At 31.6% G+C, this 25,033-nt stretch overlaps 3 protein-coding genes across 5 annotated transcripts; 1 reads left to right on the top strand and 2 right to left on the bottom strand.

Annotated features, from left to right (window-relative positions):
- Positions 1 to 3,071: 3,071 nt before the first annotated feature.
- Positions 3,072 to 4,551, bottom strand: LOC133693006 (uncharacterized). The gene has a single exon (XM_062114196.1). The coding sequence runs from the start codon at positions 4,157 to 4,159 to the stop codon at positions 3,272 to 3,274; it is 888 nt and encodes a 295-aa protein (XP_061970180.1). The 5' UTR covers positions 4,160 to 4,551; the 3' UTR covers positions 3,072 to 3,271.
- A 2,894-nt stretch (positions 4,552 to 7,445) lies between these two features.
- On the top strand, positions 7,446 to 9,803 carry LOC133693007 (protein CURVATURE THYLAKOID 1A, chloroplastic-like). The gene is made up of 5 exons (XM_062114197.1): positions 7,446 to 7,702; positions 8,664 to 8,758; positions 8,916 to 9,023; positions 9,105 to 9,176; positions 9,557 to 9,803. Exons 1-5 carry the CDS (start codon positions 7,561 to 7,563, stop codon positions 9,620 to 9,622), a joined length of 483 nt encoding a protein of 160 aa, XP_061970181.1. The 5' UTR covers positions 7,446 to 7,560; the 3' UTR covers positions 9,623 to 9,803.
- Positions 9,804 to 10,945: 1,142 nt separating this feature from the next.
- Positions 10,946 to 18,953, bottom strand: LOC133693004 (BTB/POZ domain-containing protein POB1-like). 3 transcript variants are annotated; one of them, XM_062114192.1, is made up of 7 exons: positions 18,472 to 18,952; positions 15,005 to 15,127; positions 14,199 to 14,320; positions 13,168 to 13,231; positions 12,525 to 12,804; positions 11,395 to 12,223; positions 10,946 to 11,247 (listed from the first exon to the last, which is right to left on the bottom strand). In XM_062114192.1, exons 1-6 carry the CDS (start codon positions 18,728 to 18,730, stop codon positions 11,410 to 11,412), a joined length of 1,662 nt encoding a protein of 553 aa, XP_061970176.1. In that variant the 5' UTR covers positions 18,731 to 18,952; the 3' UTR covers positions 10,946 to 11,247; positions 11,395 to 11,409. The 3 variants fall into 3 exon arrangements, with proteins under 3 accessions (XP_061970176.1, XP_061970177.1, XP_061970175.1); XM_062114193.1 differs by having other exon boundaries at positions 11,122 to 12,223; positions 15,005 to 15,112; positions 18,472 to 18,953; XM_062114191.1 differs by having other exon boundaries at positions 11,122 to 12,223.
- Positions 18,954 to 25,033: the final 6,080 nt, after the last annotated feature.

Genomic DNA, 25,033 nt, shown 5'->3' with positions numbered 1-25,033 from the left:
CATATGCCCATGAATGTAACCTCATTATAATGTTTTTTCTTGGGCAAAATATTATGTTCTATGATCCTATAGAGGTTTGTAAGAGTGTCTTTTTTTTTAGCAAAATATTATATTCAATGATCATGTGCAATATCCTAATTCGTAAGAGCAAGCCTTAGCTTTTAATCTTTAATCTATGAGCAAAATCATTCCTACCAAAATGCAATTGATGTTAAGGACTTATTTACACATTTTTTTTTTTTTTTTGCTGACTAAAGGATCTAGAAGTGACTGAACTAATAGTTTTAATAGCTTGGGATGAGGGAGGTAATATATATATATATATATATATATATATATATATATATATATATATATATATATATATATTAACATTGGTATCCGAGCCAACTTGTGTGTACCTCGACTAATCCCTCGAGTTTTGAAGTTAACGATCATTTAAGTCTCCAGTAGCCATTATATTAGCAATTATAGAGCTCGAATCTGAAATTATAGGAAGAATAAATTTTTTAATCCTAAATTTTTATTACTAAACCACCTACTAAATGGTTGAGATAAGTAAAATATTTGATGGAGCAGGTGGTGGCATAACATATGAGCTGTCGTAACTAAGTCATTTTCAACTGTATTTGCTAAGTATCCTCTACTGTATCTCTAAATAATTCAATTGCTTTTTCACTTGCATTATGTTCTTCATAAATTGTATCCAAGCGTTCAAACAAACAAAATGTTTTACCATATAGGTAAGTTTTGATAATACATTTATGTAATGAAATAAAGTATAATAGTTTGGAAGTAATATTTTTAAAAACTTGTGGAAAGAAAAATATAATTAAATGCAGGTATGTTTACAACATTGTTTTGCTATCAACCTTGACATAATTTTTAAAATCAAAGAGAAAAGGAAGACTAAGCGTAATATACCCTCTAGCTAATAGCATAGAAAATTCACAATTGTTTACCAAGGCAAGCGCATAACAACCTACAATATTTATCTTGAATTTACATTATCTCTCCAATCTCAGGTTTGAGGATTAGAGCACAATTATTATTCTCAATAACAGTTTTAATCAATTGTGAATGATAATAGTGATTGTTTAATAAAACACTAATGATAAAAACAGTTGTTAATAAAATTATATATTTTTAATATTGGTTCAGTTAAAAGTACTATATTATTTCTCAAAAACATTTTTCTCGTGTACTATTTCTCAAAAACTCCCATCAAACTATGCTAGTTTGATAAAATACTTGGTTTCTAGGGGGCTGAGAATATTAGACCTGAGCAACAGAGGTCCTCTGTTGTATACGTTGAATTTTAGTATCCGAATCATGTTAATATAGTTTGTAAAATGATATTTATCTTATATTAGAAAAAAAAACACTTTCTTCTAAGTATTTGTAAGTTTAGATTCCTATTATATAGTAAATTAAATGAAAACTATGATGGATCAGCTCTCAAAATGGGTTTTTTAATGATATTATATAGATATTTATAATATCAAAAGTCAGTAAGATTAATTTGTTTTTTAAATTTATTTTTTAAATTTTTTTAATTAATTTTAACATTTACCACTATTAAAATAAAACTAAATAAAAACTATTCAATTTAATTTAAAATATAATTGTTTTATTAATAACCATACAACTTCATCAATTGTTATAGTATTAATAAATATAATATTTTATTATAATATTTCAGGTGTTACTACATATAGAAAACATGTATAAAAAAAACAAAAGTATATACTTTTTTTCTTTTGTCTTCTTTTCTTGTTTTTTTAAAATTTAAAAAAACTTAGTTGTCTTCTAAAAATATTATCTTTATATGAGATAAATAAACATTTTAAAAACAGTATTTTCAAACCTCTAACTCAACTATTTATTACCGTTTATAAACAGTAATTTCAACACTAAAGACCCAAAATAAAGATCAGTTTGCATTCCCCCGAGCTCCTAAACAGCTCAGAAATTGGAGAGTCGGGGTGTTAGTGATGGTGTTAATAGGTGTGGTAATATTCTGGTACATCTTATCTTTTTCTATTTTCTGGTCGAGCAATGCAAGTTCATCCATGCATGCGTTGAAACATTTACAGAAGTCCTGAGAAGTGAGCATCAACAACGATCAAACTTCCGCGTCAGAAATTAAGTGGCCTTGTTAGTTAGAAACCCCATCCTTGGGGGCAAATAAACGTCCACTGCACTTCCATTAATGCTGCTTCCTAGCTCTTAAGATAGCTGCAACAGCAATTCACAACCATTTATCCATTGAGGAAAAGCGCGCGTGGTGACACAAACAAGTTCATTTTATTTTATTTTATTTTAACTCTAGCAAAGGTATATCTATAATTCCACAGTATTCCCAGCAATGCAAAGTTTATGATTGTTTGTTATATTTTGGACATGAAGTTTTGTGCTTTCAAATATATTTTAAATTACCTTGCGCGTTCAATACATATTTCCTTAGCTGTAATATATAAGATTATGCTTGCGAGGAGATGACAAATATCTCATAATCAAATAAGACTTAATTTTCATAGTTCTCAAAACTAAAGAGTTCAGACATACAAATTACAATCAAGCTTGGAGAAATTAAGAAACTCCAGCAAACTGTATATACCTTTGTAGAGATGTTAAACTACGTTAAGTTAAGCAAATCAGTAAAGAGAGTGATATATATGTGTTTGCGTGTAAGAAATATTGAGAAAAGTTGTATTAAAATTTTTATGACAGGAAGGACCAAGAAATTACAGTGAAAATGTTTTTCTTTTAGTAAGAGAAATTATTTTTCTCTTTCAATGCTTTTAGGTGTGTGAGATGAGATTATTGTTATTTTTTGTAAGTAAGATTAGCAATAGCCGGCTCTCCTACAGTCGTTGAAATCACAAACAATTGTTTCTGGGACCGTTTTAACTCGGAATATTGTTTCTTGTGTTGTTATTCACGAGTAGTGTTCCAACACTTGATTTCCAGTGAATGCTACAATCACAAGAGCCAAGTTGCCGACCTAACAAAACCTCGTTCCAAGAAGTGCAAATTGATCCAACCAGAAGTACTGAACATGTATCAGAGGATAGTAATCAATATCAGAGGATAAATTTCTTAATTCTCACAAACAAATCTCAAATGTAGCTGCCTCAACTCTGAGAACATGTATCAAGATTACAAACAATTCTGCTATAATTAATTGAAAAATTAAGTGGGGGGAAGGTGTCATCACTCCAAGATTGAATTAAAGGAGTGAAAAGCTACAGTTATACTGGAATGTAAGTCAAGGAACATAGTCTTGCTCAAGGGTTGGCTGGGTTCTTACCATTGATGCTGAAGGCATTTTACTTCTTCCGACTGAAGTTGCATCAAGAGCCACCCCATTTTCAGACTCTGCTTCCATTCCTCTTAATTTCTTACTCCTCACTAGTTTAAAAGTGGTGTATCCAATCACTCCCGACAAAACCAATGCAAAAAACCCAGCTCCAAATCCAACCACATACCATTTCCATACTCTGATATTCTTCTCTACTTCAGGATTTTGAACAGCTAGTGAAAAATGACCATCACCTTGTGTGATGCAGGTGTTTCCCTTGGTTATGTTCCTGAATTGGACAAATCCATCTGGACCAAGTTTGACGCATTTCAATGTCTCAAGCTTACCTTTTATCTCAAGGTTAGGAAAGCTGATCAAAATGGGGTCACCCAGAATGCTAAACTTGAGTGCTTCACCCCGTGCACTTAAATTTGAAGCATCGTAAGCCATGAAGCCAACAACAGGAGCAACTAATGAATAATCAGGCACCTTGTAATAACGAGTAGACCAATTCCCCAAGTTCTGGTATACTATAGATAGTCTCTTCACAAATGGGAATGGAAGAACCCTTGGCGGGATATAAAAAGAACTGAAATTGACTCCTCTTTCCCAGAAATGACCACTTCTTAGCCTAACAATTGAGACTTCGATTCCAGAGAAATTAGCAGGGAGAGAGACTTGTAATGAAGTGCCTGTACGTTTCTTTGCTTGTGCCTTCATTGCGTGTTTGTGAATCAATGCATCTAAAGACTCCGGGTCATAGCTTGTTAAGCCATGAACAGGTGAAAATAATAACAAGAGCAGAGGAAAGATCACATAGGTGGTGATGATGTGCCCGCTTCTGTTTCGCCCCATCAAGATTGCGCATGCCTTTAAGCCTCCAAGCCTCCTGATTTACATGTTGAATTCCCCAAGATAATAATCCACCAATTAATGAATGCTCAAACAGATAAAGATCAATGCTTGACTTTCTTAATTTCACACTAGAGATCGACCTTTGCACCGATACTAAATAGCGCACTATGAACCCAAAGAAATACTAAAGAATAATAAAAGGCAATGTGCGCATTGAGAAGGTAAACCAAAATCACCTTGAATTAAAAAAAGGAAAGTGGCTTCGCGATGAGATAAGGAAAACATAGAAATAAACTCTGAATTCTTCAATGGTTTGTCGTGATGTTGTTGGAAGTAGTAGCTAGGATGAGATTGGGGGCCAGGAGAAAATGCAGCAGTGTTATCATGGGGGTGCCAGGTTAGACTGGCACCAGAAAGGAAGGATCCTTCTGTGTTGTTTTATGGTCACTTTTCGATTTCTTTTCAGTTTTTTTTGTGAGATGCCTGGTCAACTGGATTGGTTGTTTAAGAATAAAAGGTTAAAGGTTTAGTCATGACAAACAATGCCAACGAGGTTTTAGGCGGGATTAGTCCCTCAAGAAAGGATGGAATCTCGTACACTTCTAAAATTAGATTTTGATTGTTCATAGCCAGCATGATTAGAAGCTATGAAACACAGAACCACGACCTATTTGTGTGGTGGTTTATACATGACATAGAACGGTCCAATTGTATTTTTTATTTTTTTTTGTGCATGACCATGCATTTCTTTTTTTGCCTTATTGTGGGCAAAATGCATTTAGTCCCAACTTTGGATTATAAATAATTCATGCTCGAATCACTGTATTTATAAAAATATTTTCTATGATGCTATTTGAAATTTAAACCCTAAATAGTAGTAACTAGAGTGGTAGTCCGCGTTACGCTATGAGCCAAATCAAGTTTTTCCTAAAAATAAATAAAAATGTCTAGATAATGATAAAGTCAATCCATGTTACCTTAACCAGCATGTGACTCATGATATAAAATCGGGATATCCTTATAGGAAAAAAAAATAAAAAGAAATTACAAAGCTTAAAACTCAATAACCTAGTGTCAAAGGGTGAAAATAAGGAAAAAAATCAATTTCAAAAAAAGAAACGTTGAAGAAAAAAACACAAATCAACCGGGGTTAACTCTACTAACCCACCAAGTACGATATGAGATCAGGATTAAAAAATTAAATATTTTTTTAAAAAGATCAAAGTTAAATCAATAAAAAAAACCTGAGCCAATATATGTTAACTTAACTAACCCGCAACCGGGATAACCGTGCATAAAAGTCATATGAAAAAAATCACAAAGCTCAAGAGGCAATAATTTAATGTTAAATGATAAAATTGAAAAAAAAAAATAATTGAAAAAAACAATTCAAGTCAACCTGAGTTAACTCTACTAAAAAGATAATTGAGACTGTGGTGGCGGTTGTTTTTCAAAATACCTTTTGCTCGGAAAAGCATCAAAATAATTATTTAAAAAAAATTCACATCGGCACTTCAAAATAATCCAAAAATAATAAAAAAATTCAATTTTTTATAAAAAGCAAGTTGAAACTTACTCTCAAACATCCCTAACATAGATATAAGATAGGTATAACCCCACAAAAAAAATCATAATAAATCATGAAATTTAAGACCTAATAACTTAATATCGAATAATATAACTGATAAAAAAATTATTTTTTAAAAAATATTTAAAAAGAGACCAAAGAAAAACCAGGCTATTCTTCAAAATATATTAAAACTATATATTAAAAAAAAATATAACATACTTGTAGCTTATCTCTAGCATCTTTGATTTTGATCGGTCCAACCCTTAGACATCTCAAATATGCAGTTGGCTTAACTCTTGAGTGTTCTAAATCTAATACCGACCTGATCCAAAAGTCTTAAATCACAACTAAATAAGTAAAACTGCACTTAAAAACTTTTGAATTTTGTTTTTTAAAAATTAAAATCTTGTAGCTAGTTTTATTTTGTTTAAGTGAATAATTATTTCGTTATTTTTTCTCATATCTTTATTTAAAAAAAATTATAGTTCTTATTTAGATTAAAATAATTTTTAAATTAAAAAAAAAAACAAATCTACCATCATATATAATACATTATAAAATAAACAAACAACAGATCAATTGAAAAAAAAGTCGAACTTTAAACAAGATTTCTCTCTTTTCTCGTCAAGAACACAATCCTAAACCCAAATCAAGACCTAATCTAGTATTTCAATCAATTTGTTTAATCACTTCAACCCAAATTTGCGCTTCTCAACATGTTTTGATGAGTCTGCACTACTAGAATTCTCTTTCCTTTTCTCTTATGAAACCCACCCAGAATTACCATGATTTTTCAATTTCACGAACCCTAAAACCACCAAATTAATTCTTCAATGGCTCTATTGCATCGCACTATTTTTTTTGTTGGTGCTGACTGGATGACTTCTTTGGTTTTGAAGCCCAAAAACTCCATGGCAAAGAATTTGTTTCCATGATCAAGACCCAGTCAAAGCTGAGCCCTAACTCTCCTCAACTTGCTGCGTTTGTTTTTTATAATTTTGTTGCAGGAATGAATGGTTTGTGATGAGTCATCAAAATCACCAGTCAACTTTGAATGCTCCATGAATTGCTCAAATTTGACTTGTAAGTTTGATGGAGGCTTATTAATTGTTGGATCTGGACTCCATTGGTAATGGTGGACTTGGATTCAAGTTGGTTGTTAAGACTAAAAAAACAGAGCAGATGACTAAAATATAAGATTTTTACCTCTCCCTTCATCTCTTCTCTCTCATATCCTCTCTTTCCTTTCTCTAAACATCTTATCTCCACCAGTTATACCATTCAAGCCCTGCAAAAATTCATATTCAGACTTTTCTTCACCACTTTCACAAAGACTTCTGCTCACAAATAGCATCAATTTCCTCCAAAATAGACTCGTCAAAACCATCATCATCAAGGGAAAGATGTGCTTGAAAACTCTGGTTGGGGTTGATCGTTGTAGAGAGAAAAAACAAAAGCTGGTTTATTTTTCTTGTTTTAATGCAATGATGTTTTTTTTATTTTTACTGTTTCTCACTGTTTTAATTTCTCACTTATGCTAATAATGGACGGAGTGCCCGCCGCCCTCACACAATAGAACCAGCCACGTGTTAGAGAGCGCGCGCCATAAACGTGGATTTTCAGATAGGGAATCAACCGATAAAAGGCACACCAAATCCACGTGTCATCAGCTAACTTTGACGCAGCACGAAAAATATCATCCCTAGATAAATAAACAATTAAACGCAAAAAAATTGAAGAAAAGCGAATAGAAAAATAAAGTAAAACAAACGCAAGAGAAAGTGAAGAAACAGAGGATAGGAAGCAAGAGAACCACACATAGAAAATCCAAATGGCATCGACGATGATTGCGGCGGCAGCATCTTCCTCCATGGTGGCCACTGCCATCAGAACTACTCGCTTCTCTGCCTTGCCTTGCCATCCTCCTCGCTCCTCCTCCCGGTCCTTTCCCATCAAACATGTCTCACTCTCAGGTATATCCTTGCTCTTGACTCGAGTGAATGGATACAAAGAAGAAAGACAAAACCAAGCAAATCCCAATTGAAAACAACCGTTGTCAATTATTACATAAGTGTTGCTCTTTGGCCTGCAAGTTTGACAATTTACTCTTAGTAAATGTCACCTGAAAGAGGGAACCTAGTACATTATTTAATTTTCCAAAAGCAGCACTGATATTAGGGGGTTCTTTCTTATTCGCAAAAGCAGCACTGAAAGGAATCAATTTAGCTTGAATAGTTAATTTTTACTCTTAAGCACAGTATTTTTTTCGTCGAATTTCCTGCTAGAGCAATGCCCTTCTAGATCTTTTTCTCTGTTTAGGGAAAGGAAAGAATTATTGTACAAGACTTGAAATAATTATTTTGAAAGGAACCTGAAATAAAAGCATCAGCAAGTTGAAATGGGAATGAGAACATATTTGCTGGATTTATCTTAGTAACTCTAGTATTGCTTTTGATTTCCCCACTGTGGTTTCTGGCTATTTTTTATCAGATGGTATTCATGTATTCTCAGAGAGTTGGGTAGAATAAAAAATAGGCGGCTATGAGTATTCTTGATAGCTAGTGAACAGTAATGGGAGCAGGGAATTATACAGTGGATCTGATTTAATTTACCTTTCATAGCGGGTGCTTATCAATTGGACTGAAGTCAGGACTGAGCAAGATATGTACCTGGAAACATATGTAGCTTTCTTCTTTATTTCTCTTCCTTTCTAGGATACAAGGCACTTTGGGATATGCAAGCCTTAGAAACACATTTTGGGAATATTTGAGGGCTAAAAACACATTTGCAGGCCATGTTTGGGTGGCTTTTAATTGTTTCTGTGTGATAGTTTAAGGCCCTCTAAATTTTTAAACTTAATGTCTAAGCATGACTAGTTGCTCCTGTTTGAGATTTTGAAATTATACACTTAGGTTTCCAGTTCCTTGCAAACAGAGTCCCACAGGTTTGCTCCACTCCAGATCAGAGCCTCTTCTTCAGAAGAATCCTCTGTCGATGCTAATGAGGTTTTCACAGACTTGAAGGAAAAGGTAAGAAACAAGCTTGGCACGTTACTCCCATAGACAATTTGGCATAATTCAGTGGTGTTTCTCTCTCTGAATAGTCCCATTTTGGCCTAACTTTCCATTCCTTTTAAATCCCCTCAATAGTTGGACTGAAATGAATTGCTTCTGTTGTCAATGCTAGTGGGATGCAGTTGAAAACAAGTCCACAGTAATTCTCTATGGAGGAGGGGCAATAGTTTTTGTTTGGCTATCATCGATTGTTATCGGTGCCATCAATTCAGTACCTTTGGTATGTTATTCTTTTAAATAAGTATCAAGGAGATCGATGCTTTTCCCGTTCTCATATTTGCTGATTTTCCACTCTTATCAGCTTCCCAAAATCATGGAGTTGGTGGGGCTTGGATACACTGGATGGTTTGTCTATAGATATCTTCTCTTTAAGGTAAGAGATTCAGCATGTTTGATATGATCTTAGTGGGCGTATGTATGTTTTTTAATGTTGTCATGCAATCTGCACCTATCCAAGTAAGCATCAGTTCAAGATAAAACAGGCAATACAAGTTAATAACATCCTCATTTTCGATTACTTGAATTTGAATTCCATACATTCCACGTTCAGAAAATTGCTACAAGTTGAGATGAAGTTAGACAAAACCATGTAAAATTAGCCAGATTTTATTCGATCGCAATCCAGGATTAAGTAGCAGTTGACATTTAGAACCATGTCCTTTGGGTACGTGAGAGACATTCTGCAAAAGAAATAATTACACAACGATATATATCAACCAAGTTGCTAATAAATTAAACATCTTACTTCCTCAGTCGAGCAGAAAAGAACTAGCCTCGGACATTGAAGTATTGAAGAAGAAGATTGCAGGAACTGAATAGACTTGCTTTGTTGGGCAGTGGATGTAACTTCTCCCATATCAATTTATTTCTTTGCTCTGCTTCCCTGCAGTAAGATCCATTTTGTATTCTGTAATGTAGAATAGGCCTTGTAAGAGTTCTGTTACTCTGTATTTCCCGGTTCATTATTGTAATAAGATTGGCAATTTCATGTGTGCTTGAAGATGGATGCTGATTATCTTATTTATATGGTGATGATCCAGGCCCACACCATTAGGCTACTTCTTGAAAATGTGACAGGACTTGCAGAGACTGGCAACGGTTTACTACGATGCTGATGTTGAATGTCTTCACTGGGATTTAACCAAAGCCAGCACGTACACTACACTTTATGATAAAAGAAGCGTTAAAATCATGGCAAAATATATATCATGATAAACAAGCTCGTGTCGATCCGGCCAAATATATATCATGTATCTTGCGCAAGCATATGATTACACGAACGTATTATGATGTTTCTCGCACAAGCATATGATTACACGAACGCATTACGACGTATGTGAGTATGTGTGGTATTGTGGTAGCTGTCATGTGGTATTATGGTAGCTGTCATGGTTGTAGTTTGAAAAAAATTATTTTATAAAAAGTAATTTTAGTTGAAGTTGGTTTGAAAAAATAGGTATTTGGTTAAAACTGTGATTGAAATTAAGGTTGAACAAAAAATAGTTTAATGTGTTTGGTTAAGAATGCTTTTGAAATTGAGAAACTTTATAAATCCCCAAATTTGTACCAAAATCCGTCAAGGTTGGAATAGTACGAATGCATTAAGATAAGTATTTTGATTATTTTACTTTATAAATATATAAATATATTGAATCAATCAAAATGTTGTTAAAGCACATTCATAATGTCTAAGGAATTATATGAAAAGATAAAAATACCACTAATCCCTAATTTAAAGAAAAGCAAAATCATCATAGTGTAATGATGAATAAATAGTATATTTATTATTTGAATAGAGAGGAGCAAGGAAAAGCATGGTGGCGCGAGCACTTGTGTCTAAATGCTCAAAAGAAGAGCTATCAAACCAAGGAATGAGAACCAAGGAATGTCCTGAAGATTCTACCACTCCTTTACAAGGAGCATCAGGAGGACCTGGATGGTTAATAATTGTCCAAATGTGATTGGAATGGTATAGCCTTGCCAGTAAAGGTGTGAGATTCATGGGGAATTCGCACGGTACATGTCAAGCACTCCCCACCATAACAGGAAGAAACGCAAAGATGAAAAGATTACATGGTGGCCGCGAAGCTAGGCGAAGGTAAATTCACCACAGAAAGCCGCTACGTAGAAAAGCTGGCCGAATAGTGTAGTAAAGATATGGGGTCATTTCCCCGATGCTGTTCCTTACTTTCTTTGACAAATAATAACAGATTAGTGTAGGCAAAGCAACAGACTTGCATGCACGAGTATCACCATGACAGAAGGCGGCAAGCTACCCGACATAACTGTATAGCCACATAAATCACAAGGTTGACATATTAATGCAATATCAGTTGGATGGTTCTCGGGTTGCATTCTTAATATAAAACTGGTGAGAGCAGAAATCCAAGGACAAGATCTAACCACATTTACATTTCCCTACTCATTTCCGAGCACCATTCAGCCTGGAACAAAAAGGAACATCTCTGGTCATATCTCAACATCCATTCCAAAACTAAATCAATGCATAGTACCTACTTATTACATTTCATATTTGGTCGAGTTTAAGAAGGAAATCAAAGGGCTTAGGACTTCTAAGTCAGAAAGCTTACAAGAGAGGGATTAAATTAGTGCCTGATAGTGAGCTCCGCTCTAAGATGCAAGACGCCATTTATGAAATAAGGACTGTCCTCAGCCATGAAGGAAGTCCATGGTATGGCAAATAAGTTTCGGTAGCCAACTGCCTTGCCACCAGTGAACGTGTAATTTCCCTTGTATTTGCTAACAAACTCCTCTGTTGGCTTTGACCTAGCTGCAAATTCATAGTCGACGGCAAAACTAACTGACCCCTTCTCCTGCATCCCTAGAAACAGACCAAAGCAATGAAAAGAGCTTTGCTGGTCCATGTTGCAATGTGCTGACAAGAAAAACCCTTGTCCACCCAGGTGGAATGCCTGAGAGTATACCCGTCCAGAAGGGAACAAATTGACACATTCCTCCCGTTTCAAGTCCAGGTACACCACACACTGCTGCCTGGGCAGTTCAAACTCTACCACTTTAACAGGCCGATACTTGTATGCACGCTCCACAAAACGACGATTCAAGGTGGCTGATTCCTCTGCTGCCAGGGTTCGCTGCCGGTGTGGTGGCTCACCCTTAAAAAAGAGAGCCTCAAGCACAAGCTTGGATGCAGCGTCATGCTCAAAGTCAGTGCAAGTTAAAACCTTCTTAAGCTTCCGGCAAGTCATGTAAGGGAAGCGAATATAGCGTGCTAGGCGTGCTCCCAGGACTTCACGCCGCTCTTCCAATCTTGGATACTGAGCTCTAGCCCACTTCAACACAAAGTCATACACAGCATCTTCTGAAGCCACCTGCAGGTCATCACTAGACAATATTGCCTCAATTCCAGCCAAGGGAAGTGCCATTACCTCTTCTTGGAACCTGTTCAAGAGTACAGCAGTTGGAACATAAGCCTCCCAAAAAGGACTCGTATATAAATCTACACGCAAGAGTTAGAAGAAAATTATAGTGGAGGATCCAATCTGATGCTATAGGCATCTTTAGCTCTTTGTATATTAAGCCACCCATTCACGTTCTTAAAAAAGGATGCTACACGCATACACATAATATCCATTAAAACTTCTGGCTAATGATAAGGTATCATATGCTCTTGCAAGAACAGTTAAAGCTAGATGAGAAGAATTCCGAGTAAGAATATATTTCAGGTATAACAGGACATTACTTGGTCATGTCCTTGTAACGGGCTGCAAGGTATTGCTTTGCTGCATCAGTCAATGGCTGGACAGCTTCAGCCATCAAGACACTGGATGGAAGCTCCAGATAAAGCAAAGCAGACTCTGGCTTCATGGGTAGGTTACGCAATTGTCGACTGCAATACCTCATGCATGAAGCTACCTCAAACTTGTCAGCAGCCATTAGCACGTCAAGTAATTGGGGAGCCTGAGAAGCAGTTAGTGTATTGCTGTACATAAAATTCAGTAACTCCATAAGGGCTGCTTCCTCTGTTCCAGGAGAAAAGGAAAACAGTAGAAATTCGTGAGAAAACTTCATTTGATTAAACCAATGTTTTATGTCCAAATCTCTACAGTGACCCAGACCAATTACTAAAATAGAATGCATGTTACATGTGGATGTTGGACTAACAAGATGCACTCAAATATTGCATTTGACATTCTTGTTTGAGCTTCACATAGCAAGCAGAACTAAGAGCAAGTAATAACCGAGTAAAAAGAAGAGAGAAAGTGGTAACCCCAAGAAAATAATTTTTACAATAGGCTGATTGAAAAAAAGTAGAAGACTGAAGGCAATGGTTTCTACAAAGATGACAGTGCAAATCGAAGTGAGAGGTTGTGATGTTTTCTTACCAGAGGCGTTGATGCGTAGTGTCACATGCCGCTGTTCTGACTCCCTCATTCCATTTGAGAATAGCTATCCAAAGTAAGAGCATTGATCAACAGAAACACCAATAGTAATTCCAGTGAGAAAAGACAACATTTAAAATTGGGGATGATTACACTGGTAGTACACCAACTGTCCAATTTTTCTCAATCGAGTAAATGAACTTCAATTTTTTTTCAATTCAGTGAACTTTTTTTAAACTTCCAATCAAGTACTTTCGTTTGTCTTCTGTCAGTTGCTCCATTATTTGATGATGAGTCCATTGACCTTACCTACCTGTTGGTAAACAAACTTTCACTTTATCTTAATCAAGTACAGAGACTTTAATCTTTCCCGTTTTGCTTCACTGACCTTTTCGATTGTGCCAATTAAGTAGTTCCACAATTTTTTTTTATTTTCTAATGTGATTTTTCTTTATAGTAAAAGTACCCTCCGAAGTAATATTATATTTAATGAAAGAAAATATTTTAAATTAGAATAAATCCTTTTTAAAAAAAATCCTTGTGATTGATGGTAAGCTATCTGCACTCTACACCGAGGTTCAAAACTAATTTATAAGTAATCAAAATAATAAATAAATAAATTATTATTACAATTTAAAATATTTATTATTTTAACAAAATAAATGAAAATAACGTGATTCTAAATAAACAGAAAAAATAAACAGATTTTTATAGAAGTACTCAATTGAAACAATCAAAAAGTCAAAATGAAAAAATAAAGTTCACCTACTTGATTGAGAAAACTTGAAAGTTAGTGTCTCACTGCAATTTCTTTTAGTAAAGGTCAAAGGACATGCAAGAGATGACTGAGCAATTATCAGAAGTTGGACAGAATTACTTGATTGGAAGCTTTAAAAAAGTCAACGTACTGAAATGAAAAAAGTTGACGTCCATGTACTTAATTGAGAAAAAGTGTAAAGCTATTGTACTAATAATGTAATTGTCCCTTTAAAACTACTACACAGGAAGAAAGAGGGGGGGGGGGGGGGATTTACCTTATAGAAAAATGGACTTTTGGCGGCTAAAATAGGAGAGCTAATGTGTAATGTTTTAACTCTCACAACTGTAGAGCAATCCATGCTCCAAGATGACTCGGTGCCATCTGCAGCTTCATCACCTGCAGAGTAACAAGCAAAATTAAACTGAGCATAACAATATGGAAAGAAAAAAGCAAGTACGCATATACCTATCCCGCGTTTCTAAAAAATTCAGAATTTTTCTTTTTTTTTTTTGCTAAAAATTAGTTTTTTTTATGTTTTGAATCGTTTTAATACACCGATCTCAAAAATAATTTAAAGAAAAAACATCATTTTAATACATTTCGATATAAAAAGCATTTTAAAAGGCGACCACATTTCCAAACAGGCGCAAATCTATAGGCGCAGAATTTTCAAAGAAACATGAATTTCTCTCTGCCATATGAAAAGAGTAGTTCATACAAATAACTTATAACAGCCAATATATTAAATTCACCCAAGGGATTGAACGGCAACAGTTGATGAACTTCACCCAGCGTTCTGAAAAAGTTTCTTTTCTTGTCACGGAAAATTCACCATTAATAAAATTGTAACAGATCAGCTAGCTTCCCCGAATTGTCTCAGATTTCTCAAAGCCATGGGTTTTTTCATCATTTATATTGCAAATTATACTCTTCACTTTCCTTATTTCCTTCAATCAATTAAACCCCACCCCACATATCAGCATATAACTTCTCATGCAACCACACACATGCAGACAGACAGAAAGCATTCAGAAGATTAATGCAAGCAACAAGATAAAAAAACCTGAGAACTCTAGGTACCTGAAGGTGACCCTTCAACCATTGCCTCTGCTTCCTCATCCTGATTGTCACACCCCACACAATCATCCATGTCAGGTTGGATGCTACCTAAAATCTGCTCCTCTGCACCTACAGAGAGATCGCCTGCATGAACTCAGTAAACACTAACCCACATCAGCAACCTTATTAACATATATTGAAAGGGCTTGGCTTTTCTCTGTAGCAATAAACAGTGAAAAACCAAGCCATTTTCACTTTGACCCTCACATTTGTATAGAATTTTATTTTTTTTTCAATTTCATCCTTCAACATTAGGTTTATTTGGTATTGAACTTCATAATTTGTTTCGATTTGCTTTCTATGGAGTTTACTAGTCTCATTACCCGGATAGCGAGTTTTACTAGCTAATCATGTTGACTCGAGTCATTTTTCATTATTTTTTTCTTAACTTCATCCTTAAACATTGAGTTGATTGAGAACTGAGTTTTATAATTGTTTTTTGATTTGCTTTCTACGGGGTTATCATTGTCTCATGACTAGGATCGTGGGTTTTGCGGGTTAGCCAACTTAACTCAAATTATTTTGTCCTTTTTTTAATTAATTTTTTTTTTCAATTTCATACTTCAATATTAGGTTGATTAAGAATTAAAATTTATATTTATTTGTTTTCTATGGAGTAATCTCGATCTCCTGACCTGGGTTTTACAAGTTAGCCCAAATTGACTCGAGTAATTGTTTTTGTCCCTTTTTTTAATGCAATCCTTCGATATTGAGTTGATTTGGAATTAAGCTTCATAAAAAAAATTCTTATTTGCTTTTTAAAAGATTATCACGGTCTTATGACACATGTCACGTGTTAGGATGATTGACTTGGGTTTTTATGTCCATTTTTTAGTTGATTTTTTTTAATTACATCCTTCAATATTGGGTTAATTGGGAATTAGATTTCATAACTTGTTTTGGTTTGCGTTCTATGAAGTTATCCTAGTTTTATGAATTGGGTCACGGGTTTTGTCAGTTGACTCAGGTGTTTTTTCGTGTTTTTTTTTTTTAATTTTATCCTTCAATATTAGGTTGATTGCAAATTGAACTTCATAATTTGTTTCTATTTGCTTCCTATGGGGTTATCCCGATCTCATGACTCAGGTTTGAAAAGTCGACCCGGGTTGACTCTGCTCATTTTTTTAGTTGATTTTTCTTTTCAATTTTATCTTTTAACATTGGATTGATTAAGAAATGAGTTTAATAAAAAAAAAATCTTTTCTATAGGGTTACCAGGGTCTCATAACCTGAAAAACATATTTGAAAGGTTAATCTAAGTTGATTTAATATATTGTCATTTCAATATTTACTAAAAGACATCGTTTTTTAGTCAAACTAAATTTTTTATCGATCATCTGAGTTGTCTTTAGACCTCCAAAGTCAATCAGATCACACCATATCAATCCCCATGTAGTTATTATTTTTTTCTATTAAAAAATTCACCAACATCTAGGTATTTTTCTTATGTAAGAAAAAATTATCCAACCCGCAGCGAAACGCGGACAATAATCTAGTTAACATATACTTAAAGGCCTTGGCATTTCATTGTAGCAATGAACAATGCAATGCTTTAGCCTTTTACAATTTGGACCTTAAGGTTTTTGTTTTTTACAATTTCATCCTTCAATGTTTGGTTTAATGGGTATTAGACTTCATAATTTATTTGATGTACTTTCTATGGAGTTATTTTAGTTTTATAATTCGAGTTTTGACAGGTAAACCGGGGTTGACTCGAGTCATTTTTTTGTTTTTTTTTAATTGACTCTTTTTATTAACTTCATTCTTCAGCATTGAGTTGATTGAAAATTTAGCTTTATCACAGTCTCATAACCTGAGTTCCGAGTTTCGCGAGTTAACCAGGTTGGCTCAAGTTTTTTTAATCCATTTTAATTGAATAATTTTTTTCAATTTCATCCTTCAAAATTGGGTTGATTGGGAATTTAAATTCATAATTTTTTTCTTTCTGTTAAGTTAACCCGGGTTAACTCAAAATATGTTTTTGTTTTTTTAATTGATTTTTTTTCAATTTAATCCTTCAACAATGAGTTAATTGGGAATTATGATTTATAATTATTTTATTTGCTTTATATGGGGTTATCACAGTCTCATGACCCTAGTCGCGGGTTAGCTCAGTTGCCTAAGGTTTTTTTGTCCCTTTTTAATTTATTTTTTTAAATATAATCATTCAATATTGGATTGATTAAAAATTAGGCTTTATAATTTATTTTGGTTTACTTTCTATTAAGTTATCTTGGCCTCGTGATTTAGGTTACGAGTTTGGTCGGTTAACTCCGGTCGACTTGGAAGATTTTTTCATGTCTTTTTTTTAATTGATTTATTTTTTTCAATTTCATCATCCAACAATTGATTGATTGAGAATTAAGCTTTAAAATTTGTTTTAATTTTCTTTTTATACAATTATCATGGTCTTATAACTAGACTTGATAGGTTAACCCGAATTGACTCGAATCATTTTTCTAATTGAATTTTATTTTCAATTTCATCTTTCAATATTGTTGTCTTAATAATTATTATTTTTATTTTTTTGTTTTCTACAGAGTTGTCGGAGTCTCATGACCTGAGTTAAGAATTTGACAATTTAACCTGAGTTAATCTGAATAAATCTACTATGTTATCATCTTAATATTTACAAAAAAAATATCATCTTAATTTTTTTTAATTAAACTATATTTTTATCGGTCATTTAATTTATCTTTGGGCCTACAAAGTTGACTGTGTCATATCAAGTTAACCTTCATATAATTTTTTTTTCTTTTTCTCTTTTTTTTTTGTTAGAAAACATGTTAACAACACTAAAATATTTTTTTTTATGTTCAATAAAAATTTCATCCGACCAGCAGTGCGTGAGCAATTATCTAGTGTAAGCTGAAATCAAACAAGACAGCACATAAACATAATAAGCGGCACGAAAGTACACACAATTCACAACACAACCATGACCAATTACACAAGCTTAAAGAGTATGGCAACAAAATAACAATTTAAAAGCTCTTTCTTCAGTTTCCCAGGACACAACAATTGAGACAGCGCTCAATTTCTTCTCAATTTTCACGATACAGCGCTCAATTTCATATTAATTGCATCCTAACAGAGGTTAAAAGAAACAAAAATCCTTCCCCAGCAGATATTTAGAAAAAAAACTAGTTCAATTTAAAAAAATGGGAATCCAAATTCAGATACAAAACAATTTATTTATATAACACAAATAAAAGATTAATTCCTTTATTCATTTTCATTTAAATTCCATTTCGAAAAATTCACAGTAACAAAAAAACATAAAAATCGCCAAACGACAAAAAAAAAAAGAGGCAAACATCATTTTTGTCTCATTTACCACAATTTTCTTCGCGACCAAACAGATTTTCCTCCATTAAAAAAAAGAAGAAGAAAAATAAATGAAAAGGAGAAATGAAAGGGAAACAAACCATTATTGATATCCTTCTTGATATCTTCTCTCCTCCTCTTACGATGCCTGGCCCAATCAATGATACTAGTACAACCTTCACCATCGGCTCTATTCTCAGCCGAGCCACCCATGATCTCGATCCGCAGAAGCCGGTCGGAGAAATTACTATCGTTAAAAGCAAACCCGAAATCTCCATCGGAAGCTGAGCTTCCACGCGTAAAATCGGAGTCCATCTCCGTTCTCGGGTCAAACAGATCCGTATTTGACCCTCTCAACATTCTATCAAATTCCTAGATGAAGATACCGGGCGCTGTATCCAGTAAAAGACAGAAGATATGGTGGTATTTTTCTCTTGTGTTTTGAGGTTGTTGCAGAAAAGTGTTTTTTCAGTTGATGCTACTCAAAGGGGAAAGGGGTCAGCTGTGGTGTACTAAACTACGAAAAGGTTTTTTGGGTGTATTTTTTTTTTTTTTTTATGTTTTGTTTCTGTTGCCTGTTTGTTATGTAATAGATAGGTGTCCGGTGTTATGTTATGTTGCGGTTTGTTAAGTTTTTCTTTAAAAAAATGTTTGGTGATGATCGTGTTTTTAAAACGGTAAGATAAATTTCGGATTCATATTATTAATTCAAATAGAATCAATTAATTTAGTTATTTTAATAAAATAATTATAAAAAAAAAAGTCAATGATAATAACTAGTAGAAAAAAATGAGTATTTGTTAATATTATAAAATAATACTATGTAAATTTCTTAAAAAAATCCTAATGATTTTATTTGATAACAAAACAAAATTTAAAAGATAATAAGATAGCTTTATAAAAAAAATGAAAAAAAAATCTGAAACCCAAGTACTAACAAATCAAATGATGAAACATAAACTAAAAAAAAATATATAAAAAAAACAACGCAATTCAGCATGCTAAATTCATAACTCGGTCATAAGACTAGAATAATCACTTATAAAAAAAATTAAATAAAACAATGGAGGTCAATTCTTGATCAAACTAAATGATGAAATGTGAAATTAAAAAAAATCAATAAAAAAAATATAAAAAAAACTCGAGTCAACTTATGTTAACTCGACTAACCAGTATCCTAGAACATAAGATCGGAATAACCCATAAAAACAAAAGAGGAAAAAAATCATAAAATCTAAGGTCTAATTACCTAATATCAAATAATGAAATTGAAAAAAAAAATTATTTTTTAAAAAAAGAACCTAAAAAAAGATCAAAGTCAAATCAAGCTAGTTTTCGAAACTCATGATCTAAGTCATGAGACCGATATTACCTCATAGAAGACAAACAATAAAAAAATTAAGAAGCAAAATTCCCAGACATCCAAATATCAAGGAATAAAATTAAAAAAAAATCAATCAAGTAAAGGATTAAAAAACAAAACAAATAGTAATCAAAATAATATGAATCAAATCTAGTATATAGAATAAATGAAATAAAATAATGAAGAACTAAATTAAAAAAATAAACTAAATCGAGAAAAGAATAAAAAATAAAAAAATAGCAATCAAAAGAATAAAGATGAAATTAGATACAAAAATAAAATAAAATCAAATAATAAAGGCTTTAAAAAGCATTAAAAGCAAAACAATTAATAATAAAAAAAAATAAAAACCAAAACAATATAAAAGAACATAGTTAATTTTTGGAAGGTCAAATATGAAACTCAATGTGAGGAGAGAGAAAACAAAAAAGAGGAGAAGAAAAATAGTATGCCAGAGTCATACAATCGGTCTCCTGCCAACACATGCCTCGCCACTTGGAAGAGCTTGATGTCCGCTCCTAATGCTACCATGGAAGTCGGTTTTTGGCTACCGATAGAGGCTTCACGTGCTATCTAAAGACAATAAAAAGCTCTCCACTAGTTGATGCATTCGTTGCACGTACCAATCACTTTTGATTTTTTAATTATATTTTATATATATTAAAATACTAAATTTTTTCTATTTAATTTGATTATAGCTAGAAAACTAGAATGAAAATATGAAAAAGTTCTTGAATGTTATTTTTAAAAATTTTACTTTTAAGAGTAATTTAATAATTTTATTGTGCTTTTTAAATAATAAAAAATCAATTTACCTTCTATCAATCTGATAATAATTTTAAATTTTGAGAAAAATTATATTATCTCTAATAGTAAATTTAATGATTTTTTTGCTCAAATATAAAAATATATTTACATTATCGAAATCCAAAGTGTTGTGAGTTAGTGTTCAATAAAATATTTTTTATTGAGTTCTCTTAGGTTCTTTTATAATTAGTATTAGTTTCACTTGTCGGGTTTACCGACGGTAATAAATTAAATTGTTTAGGAGTAAACAGGTTGGAAAGTAGTAATTTTTCTAAACACATATTATTTTAAATTTGAAATCGCTTGTTTTGCCTTCTTAGTTTTGAATTTAGAAAATATATAATTTGGACAAGAGATAATAAACTGGTTGTCCAATCTCAATTGTGCATGCACAAGCGCACAATAAATATATAATTTTTTTTTCCATGTGTGAAAACAATTATTTCTTTAATTAGGATTGGAACTCCAAAACAAAGTCAAGGATTTACTAGTTTGATTTCCCACGCCCAAGTTGCGAGATAAAGCAATTATTTTCTCAACGTAAGAAAAATAGAGTGCGGATATTGTTAACGTTGTTTTCACCTTCAAAAAAAGTTTTAATTATAAACTAAAAAAATTATATGTGAGTTTAGTAAAATAAATTAGAAATTATATGTATAATAAATCATAACAAATTTATTGATTCCAACAAAATATTTAGTCCAAAAGTTGAGATAAAATTCATATTAAGTTATCTAATCTATTTTACGAGCTCTTCAAATCTTTTTTATTTAATTATATAAAAAAATTGTTAGAAAATAAATAATTTAAACTCCATTAAAAAAACATATCTTTTTCTTCATAGGTTCTTAGTTTGATAAAAAAAAAATGAATTAAAATAAATATAGATTTGTTGACACCAAGATTATCCATTTAGTTGCTGGAAATTAGCCCATCAATGAATTTATATCTCCTTTGTTATTTTCTACCTAGATTCTCTCTCAAATCCCAACTTAAAGACTAAAAAATCAACAAAATAAAATTTTAAACAAGAATGACCTCTTGCATGAATTTTAGATTAACCATGTAATTTCTCTGCCTTTTCTATTTGGACCCTCTTTCTTTGAATTTTACTTTTTTATTACTAATTTTACCAATTACTCATTCAATTGGTCACAAAAGGATTCAATCAAGAAAAAAACAACAAAAATAAATTTGATTTTTCCAATCAAGCATCAACTGGACGTAAAATAAGTCTCCGAACATCACAAGGATCCCATATCAAGTCAACCAAAACAAATAACCAAGTCCAACCCTAAATCAACCTAATGTAAAAGGGTCAAATTGAAAGAAAAAAAAAAAGAGAGTAAATAGACTAAAAAAACAAATGACAAAAAAAAAGGATTGAATAAAAAAAATCAACAAAATTGACTTTAATTTTTACAAATCAAGCATTAAGCGAATGTCAGGTTTGTTTTTCAAGATCACAAGGATCGTATACCAAGTCAACCGAAACAAACAATCCATATATGGAAGGATGAAATTGAATAGAAAATAACAAAAAAACTTGGCTCGGGTTAATCCAAGCTAGCATAACAGACCTATTACCTGGGGAATAAAGGGCAGGACAACCCTGGTTAACCCGTCAAACTTGTAACCTAAGTCATAAGATCAGGACAACTCGGTAAAAAAAATGTAAGAAATCACAAACATGAAAATAAAATAAGTTAAAAAAAAACGATGTCAATCCATATTAACTTTTCAAACATGTGACCCGATACATTGTAAAAAAAAAAAACATAAAAAATCACAAAGATGGAAATAAAATAAGTTGAAAAAAAGCAATATCAATCCACGTTAACTTTTCAAACCTATGACTTGAGACATTATACCTGAAACATCCTATTTTAAAAAATTACAAAGTTCAATTCTCAATCAATATTAAAGGATTAATATAAAAAAGAATATCAATTACACAAAAGAATAATAAAAAAAAGCAATTTAAAAGAACGGGGGGTCAAGATTTAAATACAAAATAAATTTTATTTTTTATTGAAGGGTGAAATTTTAAAGAAAAATAAATTGAACAAAAGGACAAAAACAATTAAAAGAATGAGGATCAAAACTGAAATAAAAAAAATAAAAGCAAATTTTTTATTGAATGGTGAAATTAAAAAAAATTAGTTCAATAAAAGGCCTGAAAAATAATCAAAAGATTAAGGAACAAATTGGAAAAAATAATATACGACAAATTAAAGAATGAAGTTGGAATACAAGAGAAAAAATAAGAAATTAAAAGAATAATGACTGGAGTTGAAATACCATCAAAAGAGGGCCAAGTTGTAATTTAATGTTGAAGGATGAAGTCGATAAAAAATCTTATTTAAAAAATTTATCAAAGTAAAAAAATATCAATCAAAAGAATAAGGATCAAGTCTGATAGGAAAAAAAACTGAAAGAAGATGAAATTATAAAAAAATTAAAAATTATATTAAATAAAACAAATAACATGGATCAAATCTGACAGATAAAATTTTTTGTAGTAGGATGATATTAAAAAAATCTAATCTTATAAATTACTTAAAATAAAATAAATAGTAAGCTAAAAAACAAAAATTAAATCTAAAGAAAAAATAAATTGAAGGTCTTTGAAGGGTTATGAACAAAAATTGAGGAGGAGAAAGAAAAGAGATAAAAAAAATGTTGCACCAACTACAAATGGTAGTGGCGTGCTAGCGCATGCAATTATGCACTTGCTAGTTTTAGTTTTTAAATTATAACTAAAAAAATCAGAATAAAAATTCAAAAAAACCTTTAGACATTTGTTAAGTAATTTTTCTTTTAAAGATAACGTAATTATTTTATTGTTTTTTAAAATGATGAAAATCCAAAAAAGCCCCAAGACATTAGTTAAATACATTTTATTTTTAAGACTAATTTAGTAATTTCAATGTCTTTTATAAATGTTAATAACTAATACATCTTATAGCTAATTTATTGTTTTTCTTTGAAAATAATAAAATAATCATTATACTATTTCAGTTACCTATTCCAGACGAGACCATCGATTTCACTTTAATGTTCCTAGTAGATTTTCAGTGCTTTAAAAAAAAATACAGAAAATGTCAAGGAGAACCATAGTTGCATTAGATGCAACTTGCAACCAATCATAATTAAACAGATAATTACAAGGAGGCTACACACACTTCAATGAAAACACCGAGTGGGACTGGCAGCAGTACAAATATCTTTATTTTCAAGGTATTTTTTGTGGTTATATTTTTTAAGAAGTAATTTTAAAAAATATATATTTATATATAGTTAATACGGGTTTGGTAAAAATTATAATTAAAATTTATGTGTAACAAGAAATATGTATAAAATGTTTGGTAGAAGTGTGGCTGGGGTTGCTTTTCAAAGTATTTTTTATATGGAAATGCATCAAAATAATATATTTTTATTTTTTAAAAATTATTTTTGATATTAACATATCAAAATGATATGAAAACATAAAAAATATATCAATTTTAAAAAAAAGTAAAACAATTTAATTTTTTTCAAAAACACTTTTAAAACACAAAAATAAACAGAGTTTTACAAAACTCAATTAAAAAAACATATAAAAACTGCTTCACAAAAACTGTATTTTAAATTTAATTTTTTAGTGGGCTCTACTATACAAAACACAATTAAATTTATTTAAATTTATTTTTTTAATGAACTCAATACAAAACACAATTTAATTTATTACCAAATACTTTACCTTGTTTGTTTCAACATAAAAAAAAAAAAAAAAAAAAAACCTTGGGATAAAAGAAGGGGAAAAGCACTATCCACCACATATAAGTTAAGATACGATTCCATGGACCAGTTGAATTTATTAATCTCTCTCTTGCCACTTGCCAGGTTTTGGCGACCTAATCGTAGCAAGCGGCAAATAAATATCAATACGAACAACTTTGGAAAGATAAGCATCAACCGTCAAATCTTCTTTTAATAAACGGATGGCATTGATTGCTTTCCTAACATTTGTTTTTCAATCTCCAACTCATTTCATTTGTGAATTTGTGAATCAACGCGTTTTACGTTCGTTGTTTTTGATATTGCAGCGGATTTAAAAATATATATATATATATATTAAAATAATATTTTTAAATTTAAAATTAATATATCAAAATTATTAAAAAATACATAAAAAACATTAGTATAATATTTTTTAGACGGAAAATTATTTTAAGAACAGAATTGCTTTTATTAAGTACGTGGGTTTATATCTTGAAAACCGATAATCTTTGTATTTAAAACAAAGTAATGCCGACAAAGTGTTTACGTAAACGAAATTTAAGAATGATTTTATTCCAACGTCACTTTTTATTATTCTTATTTCATTATTTATTATATTATAGAGACAAAAATAGAGAATATACAAGAAAAGGAGTAGAAGATGTTTATGACTTTATTTTTTAAAGGTATTTATTAGAAAAAAAAGGTATTATAGTTGTAGATAGCAATCC

The sequence above is a fragment of the Populus nigra genome, chromosome 4 (assembly GCF_951802175.1).
Source record: "Populus nigra chromosome 4, ddPopNigr1.1, whole genome shotgun sequence".
Classification (NCBI taxonomy): domain Eukaryota; kingdom Viridiplantae; phylum Streptophyta; class Magnoliopsida; order Malpighiales; family Salicaceae; genus Populus; species Populus nigra.
The sequence above is the reverse complement of the archived record's forward strand: the minus strand, read 5'-3'. Positions and strand labels throughout refer to the sequence as shown.